This window comes from Gadus macrocephalus, chromosome 2, assembly GCF_031168955.1.
Source record: "Gadus macrocephalus chromosome 2, ASM3116895v1".
In the NCBI taxonomy this organism is placed as follows: Eukaryota; Metazoa; Chordata; class Actinopteri; order Gadiformes; family Gadidae; genus Gadus; species Gadus macrocephalus.
Genome location: NC_082383.1, coordinates 710,903 through 728,307, shown reverse-complemented (window position 1 = coordinate 728,307; position 17,405 = coordinate 710,903). Strand labels below are relative to the sequence as shown.

The 17,405-nt window shown below is 55.2% G+C and overlaps 2 protein-coding genes across 2 annotated transcripts; both read left to right on the top strand.

Moving 5' to 3' along the window:
* Positions 1-384: 384 nt before the first annotated feature.
* On the top strand, positions 385-9,091 carry si:ch211-11k18.4 (uncharacterized). The gene is given in 13 exon segments (XM_060068724.1): positions 385-1,065; positions 1,755-1,775; positions 1,778-1,865; positions 2,146-2,239; positions 2,501-2,555; positions 2,678-2,818; positions 3,398-3,558; positions 5,247-5,345; positions 6,330-6,475; positions 6,582-6,753; positions 7,533-7,645; positions 7,904-7,988; positions 8,151-9,091. Coding segments are annotated over 13 exon segments (1,353 nt in total). The 5' UTR covers positions 385-947; the 3' UTR covers positions 8,211-9,091.
* A 409-nt stretch (positions 9,092-9,500) lies between these two features.
* On the top strand, positions 9,501-16,444 carry rabep2 (rabaptin, RAB GTPase binding effector protein 2). Its single transcript, XM_060069493.1, has 11 exons — positions 9,501-9,720; positions 10,537-10,692; positions 11,574-11,656; positions 11,877-12,218; positions 12,436-12,531; positions 13,396-13,494; positions 14,406-14,519; positions 14,910-14,988; positions 15,167-15,178; positions 15,493-15,647; positions 16,163-16,444. The coding sequence occupies exons 1-11, from the start codon at positions 9,675-9,677 to the stop codon at positions 16,385-16,387; spliced, it is 1,407 nt and encodes a 468-aa protein (XP_059925476.1). The 5' UTR covers positions 9,501-9,674; the 3' UTR covers positions 16,388-16,444.
* The last annotated feature ends 961 nt before the right edge of the window (positions 16,445-17,405 follow it).

The following is a 17,405-nucleotide window of genomic DNA, read 5'->3' as shown; positions in this document are numbered from 1 at the left end:
AATAATATTGTCTGTAGAATGGCCTTTGGCTCCATCAAGTGGTTCAAAAAACATAAATAAATACAATTCTGACGCAAAGTAAAGTAAGGTCATTTTTTTTTTTCACATAGAGTAGAGAATGTGTTTTGCCTCTTCTCTTGTTTTCCACGAGCTGAAATGTATTCCCAGGTAGTAAATTGGGTAAATGTTTAATTGTGACCTAAGGATTATAATTAAAAGGACCGCTTGGTGTTGCTGCTTAATTAATGACACAATGATGATCATCCACCAGGGGGCGAACTTTCCTCTTTACATGGATTAAGCTTCAATGGTCAATTTGAACCTCATTAGGGTTTTCTTCAAGTTATAAAACATAATGATGTACAAGGTTATTTTGTGTTGTTGTTGTAGTCAGACTGCCTTGCTTTATTTGCCTCATTATGTCTGCTTTATTCTGTTTTCATTTTGCCCTCTTTATTGTGAGGTAGGTTATTAGAGAACATCACAAAATTATCATTACATTAAAAGCAGAACCCTTATTCATACAACGTATTGCGGGATCAGCTGCACACACTTTCCATTCAAGGAGGGGAATATGAAACCATGGGATCTTCCAGTTTCACATGATGGAAGGCCTATATGATGAAAGTTGTACCACTTAATTTACTTTGAATACCTCAAACGGATTGATATATTACATATTTATTAGTAATATCGCGGTGTGGTTCGGTGTTCAAGGCTGTTTGTTTTGGTTAGCAGGAAGCCGATAAGATACTTGATTCATACTTCATTAATCAGGGCAAAGGCCGCCGTCCATTGATGAACTACATTACCCAGAGGCCTTTGCACGAACCCAGACCGGCTAGTTGGCGACGTGGCCTTGCGACGTAACGAACGCGACCGGGTTGATTCAAAAGGCGCTGACGTCTCCTGACCGGCTTGTGTTTCGAATCCATTAACGCTCCAAGATGTCTGGGAAGATTAAGAACCGAAGTGGGGCTAACGCCGACCTGACCTCCGGCGGCGTGTCGTGCGATGAGCGCATCCTGCGGGACTGCCACCAGCTGTACGCGGACCCGGAGAGCGGTGAGTGGGCCGGCGAGCGGCGTCACCCGGCGGGGCTCAGGGAGACGTGGCGGCCCGGGGAGCGCCGACACCGGCAGAGCTCAGTGGGACGTGGCGGGGATTGTTCGTCCGTGTTCGTCTTACACGGAGAGCTAATGTTCGTGCCGACATGGCTAACTATAACAGAGATGGAGGGCTTTCCTCAAGCTGACCAGACAATAAGCAGCAGTGTGTCCGTTGGCTCTACGGGCAAGCCGGGCGCACAACGCGGTCTGGGCGCGCTGAACTACCGGTTGGTGGGCGGCGAGGGCTCCCATAGTCTGGTACCATTCGGACTCGCATACCAGTAGTCTCTGGATTTATTTTAATTATTCTCAGTCTATAATACTACAATACATTGCTGTGTGGATCGTGGCTGTGTTTACCCCACAAACATTGAACCAGAACCGCTGCTGCATCATTCGGTTCCACAGAGGAACAGAACGAACCAACGTGACCCTCTGACCTGTGACCTCAGGACGAACCATGTGCCCCCTCTGACCTGTGACCTCAGGACGAACCAACGTGACCTGTGACCTCAGGACGAACCAAGTGCCCGCTCTGACCTGTGACCTCAGGACAAACTAACATGACCTCAGGACGAACTAACGTGACCTGTGACCTCAGGACGAACTAACCTGACCCCTCTGACCTCTGATCTCTGACCTCAGGCCTCATCACCGTGGCCCAGTCGTTGGCGTGACCCTGCTGCCTCCCAGGAAGAAGATCACCGTCATGTTGATGGGAAACCACTCCGCTGGGAAGAGCTCGTTCATCAACTGGTAATGTTTCTGCTCCCCCCCTAGAGCCATTAAAAACTAGACCATGCACCAAAGCTCATCTTGAATGCTCTAGGAAGTCTTCTTAAGGGGAATGGTGACCAGGTCATAACCCTTCAGTGATTAGCCTAAGGGATATTTAGTTGATGTACTCCATCAACGCTGCACGCAAGTCGCCGTTGACCTTCCTCTCCCTATGATGAGTGACACCTGTTAGGATGCGCATCGCGGTCCGGCTGTCTGACTCCCCCCCCCCCCCCCCCCCCCCCCCACTCCTCCTCAGGTACGTCGAGGAGCACATCCAGCGGACGGGCGTGGCCATCGAGACGCAAGGCTTCAGCTTCGTCACCAGCGGCCGCAAGAGGGAGTCCCTCACAGTGAGTCTGAGACCCACAGTACCAGGCCTCCATATCGTTGGGTTCCGACCGGCACGTATTGAACCACCTGGGGGTCTGGAGACCACATAAAGAGCTGCTTTCAAACCGGGTTTGACTAATCACCGGAGCTTAAGCGCTCGTGGGCCTTGGTCAGAAAGCCATCGCACCGTGCGTGCTTTGTGACCTAGGGGGGCCAATGTCTTAAGGTCTTCAAGCTAAGGTCTTTCAAACGACTCTTGATTGTGTTTTCTTCCTCTCTAGGGGAACGCCACCCTGCATCTCTACCCACACTTCAAACCTCTGCAAGAGTTCAAAGGTGATCCGTCGCCCTTCGTCTGCCAGCCTTCCCCGGCGGCGGCTCCTCGGTGAGCTCCGTCCTGGGGGGTCTCCTCCCGTCGCCCGGTGTGTTGACCCCCGCTGCGCCCCTCTGACCCCCAGGTGTGTCGGAGTACCTGGGCACGGAGGTGTGCACGTCCCGGCAGAAGCGCTTCAGCCTGGTGACCTTCGTGGACTCCCCAGGCCTGGTGGACGGGGACATGAAGTACCCCTTCGACGTGGACGAGGCCATCATGTGGCTGGGTGGGTCCGCGGCGCTCTCTCTCCTATTGGTTCTTTGTTGCTCCTCCCACCTGGCCCCTGGTTAGAGGCGGGGGCTTTCCTAACGCCGCGAAGTCATCCACGCCGCTGACTCCGCCCCCCTCTTGACTCCGCCCACACCGCCATGGCACAGGTGTACGCGGAGGTTGCCGTGTTTGTATAATTGGTGAATCGAAGCGCTGCAGCCGATCTAGACGCCCTCCGGCCACCAGGACTACTGCAGTCATGAGGTGGTGGTGGTGGTGGTGGTGGTGGTGGTGGTGGTGACGCATGCCTCAGATAGCGGTGACCAGCGAGGCGTTGACCCTTAAGTCAACAGGCTGTGTGCAGCTCTCTGATGCCCTTTGGTCCTTGTGGTGAAGTTTGAGTCTGGCCATCGCAGGCGGCCCTGATATCCCAGCGCAGATCAGGTGGAGAACAGCTCACGTTTTGTAGTTCGGGCTGATTCCCGCCATGAAGGCCTTTCTAGCATTGCCATCCTTTCCTCAGTACTGCACTCAACCCCTCTTTGAACCTCGGGGGTCAGGTATCTGAGTGTCTGTGTTTGGTGACCCTCCCCAGGCGAGCTGTGCGACCTGATCCTGGTGTTCTTCGACCCCATGGGGCAGGCGCTGTGCAAGAGAACCCTGAACATCGTGGAGCGCCTGAATGAGAAGCACGGCGACCGGCTGCACTTCTACCTGAGCAAGGCTGACGAGGCCGGGAGCGAGTCGGACCGCCAGGTAGGACCCCCGCACCGGCCCCCCCAATTAGCAAGGGGCCCCCAATTAACACCAGGACCCCCAATTAGCAAGGGCCCCCAAATTAACACCAGGACCCCCAATTAACACTGGGCCCCCAATTTCCACGGGCCCCCCCAAATAACACGCTACCCCCAACAAACACGGGCCCCCGAATAAACAGCGGCCAGCGTGACCTTTTAAAACGAAGACTGGACGTTGGATTCCTCCGGTCAACAGAACCAAAGATAACGTTGAACCCAGAGCCGAGCTGCTGATGTTGAACCAGACAGTCTGAATGCTTTAGTCCTTGGGGGGGGGGGGGGGGGGGGGGGGGAGACCCCATTACGTCATTAATGGGCGAGCTCAGCTGGAAGACTCCTGTAGCAGGTTAACGACGGGGCCAGGGGTGGAGCTGACATCGGCGTGTCGTCTCGTGTTTGATATCGACGCCATCAAGCGTTGATTCGACTCTTATTAACATTCTTCACGAATTTGCTGCGTTGTGAATGTTCTGTTGTGATACATCTGCATGGAGCTGTCGGGGGGGGGGGGGGGCAACCCAAACAACCGATTGCTGATTCTGAAAAAGTAACGGAGGTGGTAAGAACGGCGTGCTTATCGCCATGGCTACCGGGTCACCCAAAGCCCCACTGAGACTCACAGGAGGTTGACTCCCGTGACGCGTATTACTGGACGGATTAATGCGTGGCCCCGAGACGTACGGCCTCCAGCAGGACAAAGACCCCTTGTTTAGTCCTTCCAGAAGTCCCCCTGACCCCCTCCTCCTGGTCGCTCAGCAGACCAAGACAACGTATTGGAGACGGTGATGCCCCCCCCCCCCCCCCATCAGTCAGGACATGTTATCCTCCAGAAGGCCTCGTCGATCTAATCCAATAGTGTCATGAGAATGTTAACATGACTGAGTATATGTGGTGGAGCAGTCAGGGTGTAGGGTGGAGTAAATGTGGGGGTGTAGTATATGTGGGGGTGCAGTAGGGTGGAGTATATGTGGGGGTGCAGTAGGGTGGAGTATATGTGGGGGTGCAGTAGGGTGGAGTATATGTGGGGGTGCAGTAGGGTGGAGTATATGTGCGGGTGCAGTAGGGTGGAGTATATGTGCGGGTGCAGTAGGGTGGAGTATATGTGGGGGTGCAGTAGGGTGGAGTATATGTGCGGGTGCAGTAGGGTGGAGTATATGTGGGGGTGCAGTAGGGTGGAGTATATGTGGGGGTGCAGTAGGGTGGAGTATATGTGGGGGTGCAGTAGGGTGGAGTATATGTGGAGGTGCAGTAGGGTGGAGTATATGTGGGGGTGCAGTAGGGTGGAGTATATGTGGGGGTGCAGTAGGGTGGAGTATATGTGGGGGTGCAGTAGGGTGGAGTATATGTGGGGGTGCAGTAGGGTGGAGTATATGTGGGGGTGCAGTAGGGTGGAGTATATGTGGGGGTGCAGTAGGGTGGAGTATATGTGGGGGTGCAGTAGGGTGGAGTATATGTGGGGGTGCAGTAGGGTGGAGTATATGTGGGGGTGCAGTAGGGTGGAGTATATGTGGGGGTGCAGTAGGGTGGAGTATATGTGGAGGTGTAGTGGTGGAGTATATGTGGGGGTGTAGTGGTGGAGCGGGCTCCATCAGGGCTGTGTGTGTAGCAGGGTGTGTGTTCTTCATGTCTGTCTCCGTCTCGTTCCAGAGGGTGATGATGCAGATCGTCCAGGAGCTTTGTAAGCGACCGGGACTCAACAAGTGTGGCTTCGACATGCCCACCATCTACATCCCTAACCCCAACAAGGTAGGCCCTGCCCTGGGACGGAGCTGAGCTCAACAAGGTAGGCCCTGCCCTGGGACGGAGCTGAGCTGAACAAGGTAGGCCCTGCCCTGGGACGGAGCTGAGCTGAACAAGGTAGGCCCTGCCCTGGGACGGAGCTGAGCTGAACAAGGTAGGCCCTGCCCTGGGACGGAGCTGAGCTCAACAAGGTAGGCCCTGCCCTGGGACGGAGCTGAGCTGAACAAGGTAGGCCCTGCCCTGGGACGGAGCTGAGCTGAACAAGGTAGGCCCTGCCCTGGGACGGAGCTGAGCTGAACAAGGTAGGCCCTGCCCTGGGACGGAGCTGAGCTGAACAAGGTAGGCCCTGCCCTGGGACGGAGCTGAGCTGAACAAGGTAGGCCCTGCCCTGGGACGGAGCTGAGCTGAACAAGGTAGGCCCTGCCCTGGGACGGAGCTGAACTGAACTGGCTCAGCTCATTCCTCATCCCATTGTGCCAGAACCCACTTTGGCAACAGTCCACCTGTTCTTCAGATCTACCGCGTCTAACGACGAGTAAAACCTATTTATTTTTAAACTCGTAAGTGAAGAAAGGTGCTTCCTCTTTTAATATATAAATAGAGCTGCCGTTAAAGTGCCGATTCTAAATTAAACGAATGGTTTCTATTTATCAGTCTCTGTGGCCCGTTTGGCTGCATCGGTGGGAGTGATCGAGTGCGTCTGATTTCATTTTATCACCAATAGTTGATTTTTTTTTAAATAAAATAGTTGTAAAAAGCTATTTAAATGCCTTTCGAATATATATTCCCAAGATGGTTGACTGTGGCCGTATCCTCCATCTTGGATCGGTTTAAACGCTGTTGAAACACGTCACTCGAGGTTCGGGCGTGGCCCGGGGTCACCTCCCCAAGATGGCTGACTGTGGCCGGGGGTCACCTCCCCAAGATGGCTGACTGTGGCCCTGTGTAACCTCCCCAAGATGGCTGACTGTGGCCCTGTGTCTCCTGCAGCCCAGCCGCTGTGTGAACCAGATCGAGGAGGTGTGTCGCACGGTGGAGAAGACCATCAACCAGACGGTGCAGAACACGCTCAACTCCCTGGAGAAGGACTGCGAGGTCATCACCGAGGCCATCGCCGACACGCTCGCTGTGGACAGGTAGGGGGCCGGGGCCGTGTGGGGGGTACGACGGCAGCGGACCACGCACCGACGACGATGACGATGATGATGAAGGGTGCCCTACTGAAGCCGCTTCCTCCTGCAGGCAGACCGGCGCCCAGAACCGGCGGGCGCGCTGTAAGGGCTGCTTCATGGCCCTGCTGGGCTTCGTGGTGCCGCTGGCGCTGCTGGCTCTGCTGGTGCTGGGGACCCTGTCCAGAGAGCTGCTGGAGATGGCCCTGGGCCCCCAGGGGACCGAGGCCCTGTCCCTCTACCTGGTGAGTGGTGAACCCCCCCCAGGGGACCGAGGCCCTGTCCTCTACCTGGTGAGTGGTGAACCCCCCCCAGGGGACCGAGGCCCTGTCCTCTACCTGGTGAGTGGTGAACCCCCCCCAGGGGACCGAGGCCCTGTCCTCTACCTGGTGAGTGGTTAACCCCCCCCCCCCCCCCCAGGGGACCTAGGCCCTGCCCTCTACCTGGTGAGTGGTTAGCCCCCCCCCAGGGGACCGAGGCCCTGCCCTCTACCTGGTGAGTGGTGAACCCCCCCCCAGGGGACCGAGGCCCTGCCCTCTACCTGGTGAGTGGTTAACCCCCCAGGAGGCCCTGTCCCTCTACCTGGTGAGGGTCTAACCCCCCAGGAGGCCCTGTCCCTCTACCTGGTGAGTGGTTAACCCCCCCCCCCCCCAGGAGGCCCTGCCCTCTACCTGGTGAGTGGTTAGCCCCCCCCCCTCTACCTGGTGAGTGGTTAACCCCCCCCCTCTACCTGGGGAGAGTCTAACCCCCCAGGAGGCCCTGTCCTTAACCCCCCCACCCAGTGGCTCCTGGGGACACGGGCTCTGTTCGTGTCGGGGGGGGGGGGGGGGGGGGCAGTGTTTATATTATGTACAGTATTCTGTTCACGAGCACTTGTTGATTATCGTCTCGAAACCGTCTGGGACTACAGCGTCCATCTTCGTCATTCAGTGCGTGACGTTTCCTCTCCCTGACGTCGGGGTATGAATGCCTGGGTGCTGCTGGTAGGACTAACGTCTCCCCCCCCCCCCCCCCCCCCCCCCAGGCCCCTGTGGTGCGCGGGTTCGAGTCCCTCTCCGTAGAGCATCAGCTGTACGCCTGCGGAGGCCTCGTCTTCCTCTCCTTCCTCCTCCTCATCCTCGCCCGCTTCTCCTTCAGGTACTGTGTGTGTGTGTGTGTGTCTGTCTCCATGGCAACATGTGTGTGGGGGGGCCTGTCCATGGCAACGTGTGTGAAGGAGCGTGTCCATGGCAACGTCTGTGTGTGTGTGTGTGAGGGGGCGTGACCATGGCTACGTGTGCGTGTGTGTGTGTGTGTGTGTGTGTGTGTGTGTGTGTGTGTGTGAGGGGTTGGAGAGATGTGTCCCTGTGTGGCTGTGGGTCTGATGCGAGGGGGTCCCGGTCTCTCTCTCTCCAGGACCCGGACCACTCTGTCTGGCCGGCAGAAGAGACAGCTGCAGGAGAAGCTGGAGTACGTGCAGGACGTGGTCAAGAGCAAAAAGGTAAGAAGGGGTTTCTCTCTCACGAACGTGGCGCAAAAAAAAATGTTGCATGAAAGGTTCTAGGAAAGACGTGTCAGACTTTGCTAATATTAAGAGGAGCTCTGTAATAATTTGGATAGCGTAAAGGTTTTGCCTCATCGACACATCTCTGCCTTTCTACAGAAAAAGTTGTACAGCGAATACCTGCGCCAGAGTGTCGGAGATCAGGACATGGACATGTAGAGAGGACCGACGCCGCTGCAGGAAACCATTCCCCCGGGACGGTGGTTCTGTGGGGTCACGGTGGTCCCACTGGTTTAGAGAACCCTGTGGGGTCACGGTGGTCCCACTGGTTTATAGAACCCTGTGGGGTCACGGTGGTCCCACTGGTTTATAGAACCCTGTGGGGTCACGGTGGTTCCACCGGGCTTAGAGAACCCCTTAATGCGCTGACTGCCATCTTTAGAATAACTCTTGGTCAGAACGTGGACGTAATTTGTGAGTGACCCGGTAACACTATAGGCCTTTGGTAACAGTGCTGTCCATACTGTAATGTTCATCTGCTCCTTTATGCAATCGCTGTACAACTCAAACCATGCAGTACTTCAGGATTAGGGTTATTCTGCGTTTCCTGTTTTAGCACTTCTTTTTTTTTTTCACAAGGATAGCCTTTCAAACTTAACTATTTTTGTTAATCATTTTTAAAAACGGCATTTATACTATTTTCCAGTGTCAGGATTACAGGATCACAGAACCACTTAAATATCTATTTAAATAACGTAGCCTATTTATACGATTACAGATGTTGTATTTTGGTGAGATGGCATTTAGCACTGGTATCCTTGAGTCACATTTTTCACAATGTGCATTTTTTTTTTTTAAGGTCTCCAGCATTTTATATTGTATGTTTCACACAAGTGGACCGTTTGTCAAAGAAATAAAGTTTGTTATAAGTGGACCAGCATTCAAACGCATGCAGAGGGTAATTATGTACACTGATATCATTGTAACATGTTTTTTTCTGTTTTGGCTGACAAATAATGTAAAAACTTTTCTATTTCTTTTCCTACATTATCCCCGCCATTTGTTAAATTGATTTGAATAAAGGCACAACATTTAATAAAGACGGCTTTGGGTTTCTTTGCTGTACAACGTGGATCGATCCTTTCAAGACCCGATGGATTCTCAATATCAAACTGAGCTACCATAGTGGAATCCACCTGTTGGGTCCTCCAGCAATCCATAGTTTTAAAGTGCATGGATTACAATAAGAGCCATAACTTGCATATCTCTCATTGTATACATGTATAAAATACATGTCAGGTCTCCATCTAAGGAGACCTGATTACTGCAGAAGTGTTGACATTACACACGGTGGCATTTCAGCAGGGGCCCAGCCAGTCGTATACCGGTCCCATTCTGCCCTGTCCTATACAACCCTGTATAGGACAGCTGTCCCACACAGTCCTGTCCTCTGCTGCCATGTCCTACAGGCCAGCAGGCTGGGACAATGTGGGAGGTTTGAACAGGAAACGCGATGACGTCATTTCCGCTGGCTTAGACCGGGGAAAGTTGTTTCCTGAAGTTGACATGGGACTAATAGATTCGTCCCTAACCCCGTGTTTCTACAAATGACATTAGCGGGTGGCGAGGGCGTTCGTTAGCCTCTTCCCCCGTCGCCAGAGCGCCTGAAGCCGGTCGGTTCTGATGGAGCCGGCCGCCGACTCCGTCTCCTCCACGGACCACGACTCGGGTAACGAACTCTGCTTTATTCCAGACTTTATGGGACACGATTTCTGCGTTAATCTCTAACGATGTCTTCTGTAAAGTGATGTAAGAAGCTAACTACTAGTAGCTAACTGGTACTGCTGCTAGTGTGGTGTTTTTGTGCCACAGGTGTCGACTGGAGATGTCGCGTAAACGAGACTCCTGGAGTCTTATCTGCTAATCACTATAACCTACAGCAAAACATGTTCTCTAGAGTCTGATCACTAGAACCTCTAGAAGAACATGTTGTATCAAGTCTGATCACTAGAACCTCCAGCAGATCCTGTTCTATCGAGTCAGATCACTAGAACGTCTATAAGAACATGTTCTCTGGTGGATTTAAACAGTGGACATGTCAATGGAGATTACGTCTGCAGACATGAACAAGTGGTTCGCCTTGTTTAAAACTATTCAGCATATTTGCAATCTAATGGCTCAAGTTCTTTTCATTAATGTTAATTGTTGGTTGTGTTGGTTAACCCGTTTTTTGTGTTGATGGAAAGTTAAAGAAACACTTTCATTTCTCCCTTTTCTGTCCTTGGGTTCTGTCTTTTCGTTTGAACGTTGTTGCACATTTGAGAGGTGCTGACACTGCTCTAGATGATGCTCTGAGAAAATAAAATAATCATCTCCTTTTTATTGGAAATATAAGTAGTATAAATACCTCAAACAAACATATACACCTGAAACCCTGTAACCTGTATGTACGCTACACCACCTTCACCGCTGGTACGTCCTATCTTATCTGCATTCTATCGCAGCTAAGACTTTGCAATGACAACGCGACATGTTTGGCTTCCAGAGGTACGCCTCCAGGAGCAGCTGGCCGAGTGCCGGGCCCAGGCCGAGCACTGGCTGGGCGTGGCCACCATCTGTGAACTCAGCAAACAGGAGGAACTCGCGGAACTCCAAAAGCAATGCGACCAAGAAATCCAGTCTCTGCAAGAGGCTCTACAAGGTCTGTCCTTACCTCTGTCCCTCTGCCCGTCCCTCTGTCTGTCTGCCTGTCACACACCTGTCTGTCCCCCTGTCTGTCCCACTGTCTGTCTGCCTGTCACACACCTGTCTGTCTCTCCGTCTGTGTGTCTGCCTGTTACACACCTGTCTGTCTGTCCCTCTGTCTGTCCCTCTGTCTGTCCCTCTGTCTGTCCCTCTGTCTGTCCCTCTGTCTGTCCCCCTGTCTGTCCCCCTGTCTGTCCCCCTGTCTGTCCCCCTGTCTGTCCCCCTGTCTGTCCCCCTGTCTGTCCCTCTGTCTGTCCGTCTGTCTGTCCGTCTGTCTGTCCGTCTGTCTGTCTGTCCGTCTGTCTGTCCGTCTGTCTGTCCCTCTGTCTGTCCCTCTGTCTGTCCCCCTGTCTGTCCCTCTGTCTGTCTCACCGTCTGTCCCTCTGTCTGTCCCTCTGTCTGTCCCTCTGTCTGTCCCCCTGTCTGTCCCTCTGTCTGTCTCACCGTCTGTCCCTCTGTCTGTCCCCCTGTCTGTCCCCCTGTCTGTCCCTCTGTCCGTCCCCCTGTCTGTCTGCCTGTCACACACCTGTCTGTCTCACCGTCTGTCCCTCTGTCTGTCCCTCTGTCTGTCCCCCTGTCTGTCCCCCTGTCTGTCCCTCTGTCTGTCCATCACCCTGTGTGTCCTCTCATCCTACTGGACTTGTAAACGGCTTCAGGAAGCCAGACGTGCTCTGAGGTCAGTTTAGATTCACGTCGTCCTTTAAGTCCTCCCCCAGTCCCCCCCCCCCGGCGGTGTCCTCAGGCCGTACGGTCCCCCCCCCCCCCCCCCCCCCAGAGACTGAGGGACTGAGAGGAGGAGCGCGACTCCTCATTCCTAACTGGCTCCCCCCCCAACAGAGACGGCCTCTCAGTATGAAGCCAGGATCGCCTGCCTGCAGTCGGAGCCAGCAGACTGGAGGAGAGGCAGCGGGCAGACCCAGGTGTGTGTGTGTGTGTGTGTGTGTGTGTGTGTGTGTGTGTGTGTGTGTGTGTGTGTGTGTGTGTGTGTGTGTGTGTGTGTGTGTGTGTGTGTGTGTGTGTGTGTGTGTGTGTGTGTGTGTGTGTGTGTGTGTGTGTTGTCCGTATCGTTCCACCACAATAGACCGGATTTCAGAAAACCTTTTAAAGACATTAAAGTGTGTCGTCGTGGTCCTCTTGTAGAGTGGGCGGAGACACAGGTCCAATGTGGGCGGGTCCAGGAGGGAGTCCCTGGAGGCGGGCGCCGAGGGCAGGGCGCTGACGGACAGCCCCAACAGCCTATCGGCAGACCAGGACGGGGAAGGGGCGGGCCTTGGTGCAGAAGGCTACTTCTCCCAGCACTGCGACACGGCCTCCATGTCCTCCTTCTCTCTGGACACGCCCTCTCTGGCCAGGAGACCGCCCCCTCAGGAAGACACCGCCTCCCTGGTTTCCACGGGAACCCTGGTGCCCGAGGCCATCTACCTGCCGCCCGCCGGCCACCGATTGGTCACACACAGCGACTGGGACGCGCTCAACACTCAGGTGAGTCCCGCCCCTCAGACTCCTGGCAATCAGTTTCACTTTGGTAGAATATGACTCCGCCCCTTCAGTGACCCCGCCCCTTCAGTTGTTGGTCCCAGGCCCCCCCCCCCCAGTAGGCTGGCTGCTGGATCCCAGATTAGCAGCAGGGGGATTAGGGCGGGTGGATGGATCAGAGGGTTCAGTGCAGCCCCGTGTCGACGCCTCCCGCCGCCCGCAGGTCTCTGAGCTGAGGGGGAAGCTGAGGAGGCTGGAGCAGGAGAAGGAGGAGCTGGAGGCGGAGCTGGACACACAGACCAACCACACGCACAAACAGGTGGACGCACACATCAAGCACACACACACACACACACACACACACACACACACACACACACACAGGTGGACGCACACACAGACCAACCACACGCACAAACAGGTGGACGCACACACACACACACACACACACACACACACACACACACACACACACACACACACAGGTGGACACACACACACACACACACACACACACACACACACACACACACACACACACACACACACACACACACACACACACAGGTGGACGCACACACAGACCAACCACACAGACCAACCACACGCACAAACAGGTGGACGCACACATCAACCACACACACACACACACACACACACACACACACACACACACACACACACACACACACAGGTGGACGCACACACAGACCAACCACACACACAAACAGGTGGACACACACACACCAACCACACACACACACACACCACACACAGACCAACCACACACACAAACAGGTGGACGCACACACACACACACACACAGACCAACCACACACACACAGACCAACCACACCCACAAACAGGTGGACGCACACACAAACACACACACACACAACCACACACGAACACACACACAGCTGGACACACACACACACACACAAACACAAACCCACACACACACACACAGGTAGAGGTGGACACACAAAGACACACACACACCCACAGGTCGATCAATAACTTTATTAATAAGATGATATCATTAATCCTTATTGAATTGTTTTCATGCCAGTACTATAAAAAATGGTTAATAATTCTACAGAAATGATCGGATTCCTTCAACGTTTGCGCTCTAAGCAGGTGACTGATTTCCTTTCCTCCTATTGGTTCTCTTTGTGGTCAGGTGACGTTGCTCCAGTGTCAGGTCCACACGTCAGAGACCCTCCTCCAAGACCTCCAGAAATCTGTCAGCCAATCACAGAACGCCGTGCAGAGCCGCTTGGTAAGAAGCCCCGCCCCCGTTAAAGCTGGAGTAGATGATGTAGCGCGTCTGAGACGCTTGTCTGGGTCACCTGACCTGGGTCACCTGACCTGAAGAACAGGAAGTAGACCAGCATTATCTCTACAGCCCGACAGATATCTACAACACGTCATCAAGACACAACATTCCAACATGAATCAACACTAAGTATACATTTAATACGTATGCATAACTTGTACATATATTATATATATGTATAAGTTATGCATATGTTCTAATCTATGTATATTTATTAATCATTGTTAATGTTTAAATGTATCTTAATATCTATTTATGACCTTCTGCAAGATAAGGTCATAACTGCTGATGTATATCTGGATGTATGCTTTGCGGGAATATGATATCAAAGCCCAAACTAATGACACTGAATTGTAACGCAAGCGGTGAAACCAACCCAGAGCATCAACCATCTCCCTGTCGTCTTTCAAACTGAAACCTTTATTTTCAATCATTATTTGATCAGTTCTTTGAATCAGCAAAGCACCCAAGAAAAAGTTCAGCACTTTTTTGCACACTATTAATTTGCCTCCACAAAGATCCCTTGTTGGACCTCAGCGACCTGACGATGGACAGAGTATCGTTTAGTATCCCGTCCTGCTCCTGACGACAGTCACAGACGGTCACAGACAGTCACAGACAGTCACAGTACCACCCGGTCTCCTGACGACAGTCACAGACGGTCACAGACAGCCACAGACAGCCACAGACAGTCACAGACAGTCACAGACGGTCACAGACAGTCACAGACAGTCACAGTATCACCCGGTCTCCTGACGACAGTCACAGACAGCCACAGACGGTCACAGTACCACCTGGTCTCCCATCCTGCTCTCCACCGAGCAGGAGGCTGACCCTGACCGTGTCCCCCCCAGGCGGAGCTGTCCTTATCCCAGAGGCGCGTGTGTGGAGAGCTGTCCAGGCTGAAGGGAGAGGAGGTGGAGGAGGAGGAGGAACCAACCACCACACCTTTCCCCGGGACTCAACAGGTGGCCAGACTCTCTCTCTCTCTCTCTCTCTCTCTCTCTCTCTCTCTCGCTCTCGCTCTCGCTCTCTCGCTCTCTCATTGGGCGAGTGTCCTTAAGAACCAGACCCATGAGGAAACACACGCCCAGGCCGTATGGACCTGACTCAACAAACAGGGACACAATGAATGTTAGCCCGGGCCTTCCTGTGTTTCAGAGGACAGGAAACGGAGGAATTTGAAAGAGGCCGAAAATAAAATAATTGATTGTATTCATTTTATTTAGCCGTGGGTCGGCTTCATGTTGAAGGTGTCCGGTTCAGCAGTAATATCCGTTAGCCCTCGACCAACAGGGGTCCAGTCGTAGTGAAGCGTGTGAAAGGTCCCCCGGTGTAACGCTGGCTGTGGCCCACAGGGGGCGCACTCGGAGGAGCGGCTCCGCATCGAGATCGTGAACCTGAAGGAGCAGCTGGACACGCGCAGCGAGGAGAGCGGTGGGTCCCTCCGCCTCCGCTTAGCCAGACTAACAACATGTTACCGGAACAATTGAACGTCAGTGTGTTTAATATGCCGAGTAACTCTCAATGTTTTGACCTCATTGACCTCCTGTGTTTATCTCCTCTTCCTCCTCCTCCTCCTCCTCCTCCTCTTCCTCCTCCGCCCGCTGAGCAGAGCTGTTAGAAGGTGAGTCAGGGGTCAGAGGTCAGGAGATACCGTCGCTCACATTGACATTCTGACTTTGCTACGTCTTGCTGACTGTTTTCAAAGACATAAATATCTGAATTAATAACCACCAGTTTGACTGTCTCGCTGGCTGTGTGGTCCTGCTGCCTGTCTTGCTGCCTGTCTTGCTGCCTGTCCTGCTGACTGTCTTTATGACTGTCTTGCTGCCTGTCCTGCTGACTGTCTTGCTGCCTGTCCTGCTGCCTGTCCTGCTGCCTGTCTCGCTGACTGTCTCGCTGCCTGTCCTGCTGACTGTCTCGCTGCCTGCTCCACAGTGCAGTTCTCCTCCCTGAAGACGGAGACTGAGCGCGTGCGGGCCCAGAGGGACCAGAGCCAGGCTGAGCTGGCGGCGGGCCGCACCGAGCTGGACGCCCTGCGGGTGGCGCTGTCCCACCTGCAGAGCACCAACAAGGCGCTGGGCCAGGAGAAGGTAGCGCTGCTAACACAATCAGGTTCTCAGCAGACGCTTATCAAGAGCCACTCAGCAGGTCCAACCGGTCTGTTAGTCAGAAGAAAGAGAAACAACATTATCTCTGTGTCTACAGTCAGGAGGTTCATAGAACCAAGGGCCAAGCACTAACCATCACTAGGTTAACCCTAGTCATGGTTAGTCGCTAGGGTTGAATATAAATCATTTAAGTTTCAGACGTTGGCATCAGACGGTCTCTGAGAGCCTCCAGTCCTGAGGCTGTAGACCACCGGGCCGTAGGGTGCTGACCTCTCTCCTCCTCTCTCCTCTCCTCTCCTCTCCTCTCCTCTCCCCTCCTCTCCTCTCCTCTCCTCCCCTCTCCTCCTCCCCTCTCCTCCTCCCCTCCTCTCCCCCCCCCCCTCCCCTCCCCTCCCCTCCTCTCCTCTCCTCTCCCCTCCTCTCTCCTCTCCTCTCCTCTCCTCCCCTCTCCTCCTCCCCTCTCCTCCTCCCCTCCTCTCTCCTCCCCCCCCCCCCAGGCCGCCCTGCAGCAGCAGAGTCTGGAGTCTCGCGGTCAGGTGATCAGCCTCCACGCCCAGCTGGACACCAGCCAGGCCGTCCAGATGGACTTCGTCCAGCTGTCCCAGACGCTGCAGGTGAAGCTGGAGCTGATCCGTCAGGCCGTGACCCTGGACCAGGCCCGGGAGATCCTGGGGGAGGGCCCCCTCCCCGCGGACCCCCCCCCCACCACCGGGTCCACGTGAACCCCCTCAGCCCCCCCCCCACCTACCACAGACCACCAAGAAGACCCCCGGGGGACCACCCCCAGTCTGGGGTCACCAAGGCCACGGGTCGGACGGCCCCCCTGGTCAGAGACCCTCAGGCCCTCCGACCCCCCCCCCACACCGGTCTGGACCCCCCCACCGGTCTGGACCCCCCCCCCCACCGGTCTGGACCCCCCCCCCCACCGGTCCGGACCCCCCCCCCACCGGTCTGGACCCCCCCCACACCGGTCTGGACCCCCCCCACCGGTCCGGACCCCCCCCCCACCGGTCTGGACCCCCCCCCCACCGGTCCGGACCCCCCCCCCACTGGTCCGGACCCCCCCCCACTGGTCCGGACCCCCCCCCCCACTGGTCCGGACCCCCCCCCCACTGGTCCGGACCCCCCCCCCACTGGTCCGGACCCCCCGGGGGCTCCGCTTCTAAACTTTGTTCTCGGGCTCCGAGGTCCGAACTGAAGAAGAACAAATCCTCACTGACCAAACGACCCCCAGACACTACGACCCCTGACCCCGCCCCTAACCTGACCCCGCCCCTAACCTGACCCCGCCCCTAACCTGACCCCGCCCCTAACCTGACCCCGCCCCTAACCTGACCCCGCCCCTAACCTGACCCCGCCCCTAACCTGACCCCGCCCCTAACCTGACCCCGCCCCTAACCTGACCCCGCCCCTAACCTGACCCCGCCCCTAACCTGACCCCGCCCCTAACCTGACCCCGCCCCTAACCTGACCCCGCCCCTAACCTGACCCCGCCCCTAACCTGACCCCGCCCCTAACCTGACCCCGCCCCTAACCTGACCCCGCCCCTAACCTGACCCCGCCCCTAACCTGACCCCGCCCCTAACCTGACCCCGCCCCTAACCTGACCCCGCCCCTAACCTGACCCCGCCCCTAACCTGACCCCGCCCGTAACCTGACCCCGCCCCTAACCTGACCCCGCCCCTAACCTGACCCCGCCCCTAACCTGACCCCGCCCCTAACCTGACCCCGCCCCTAACC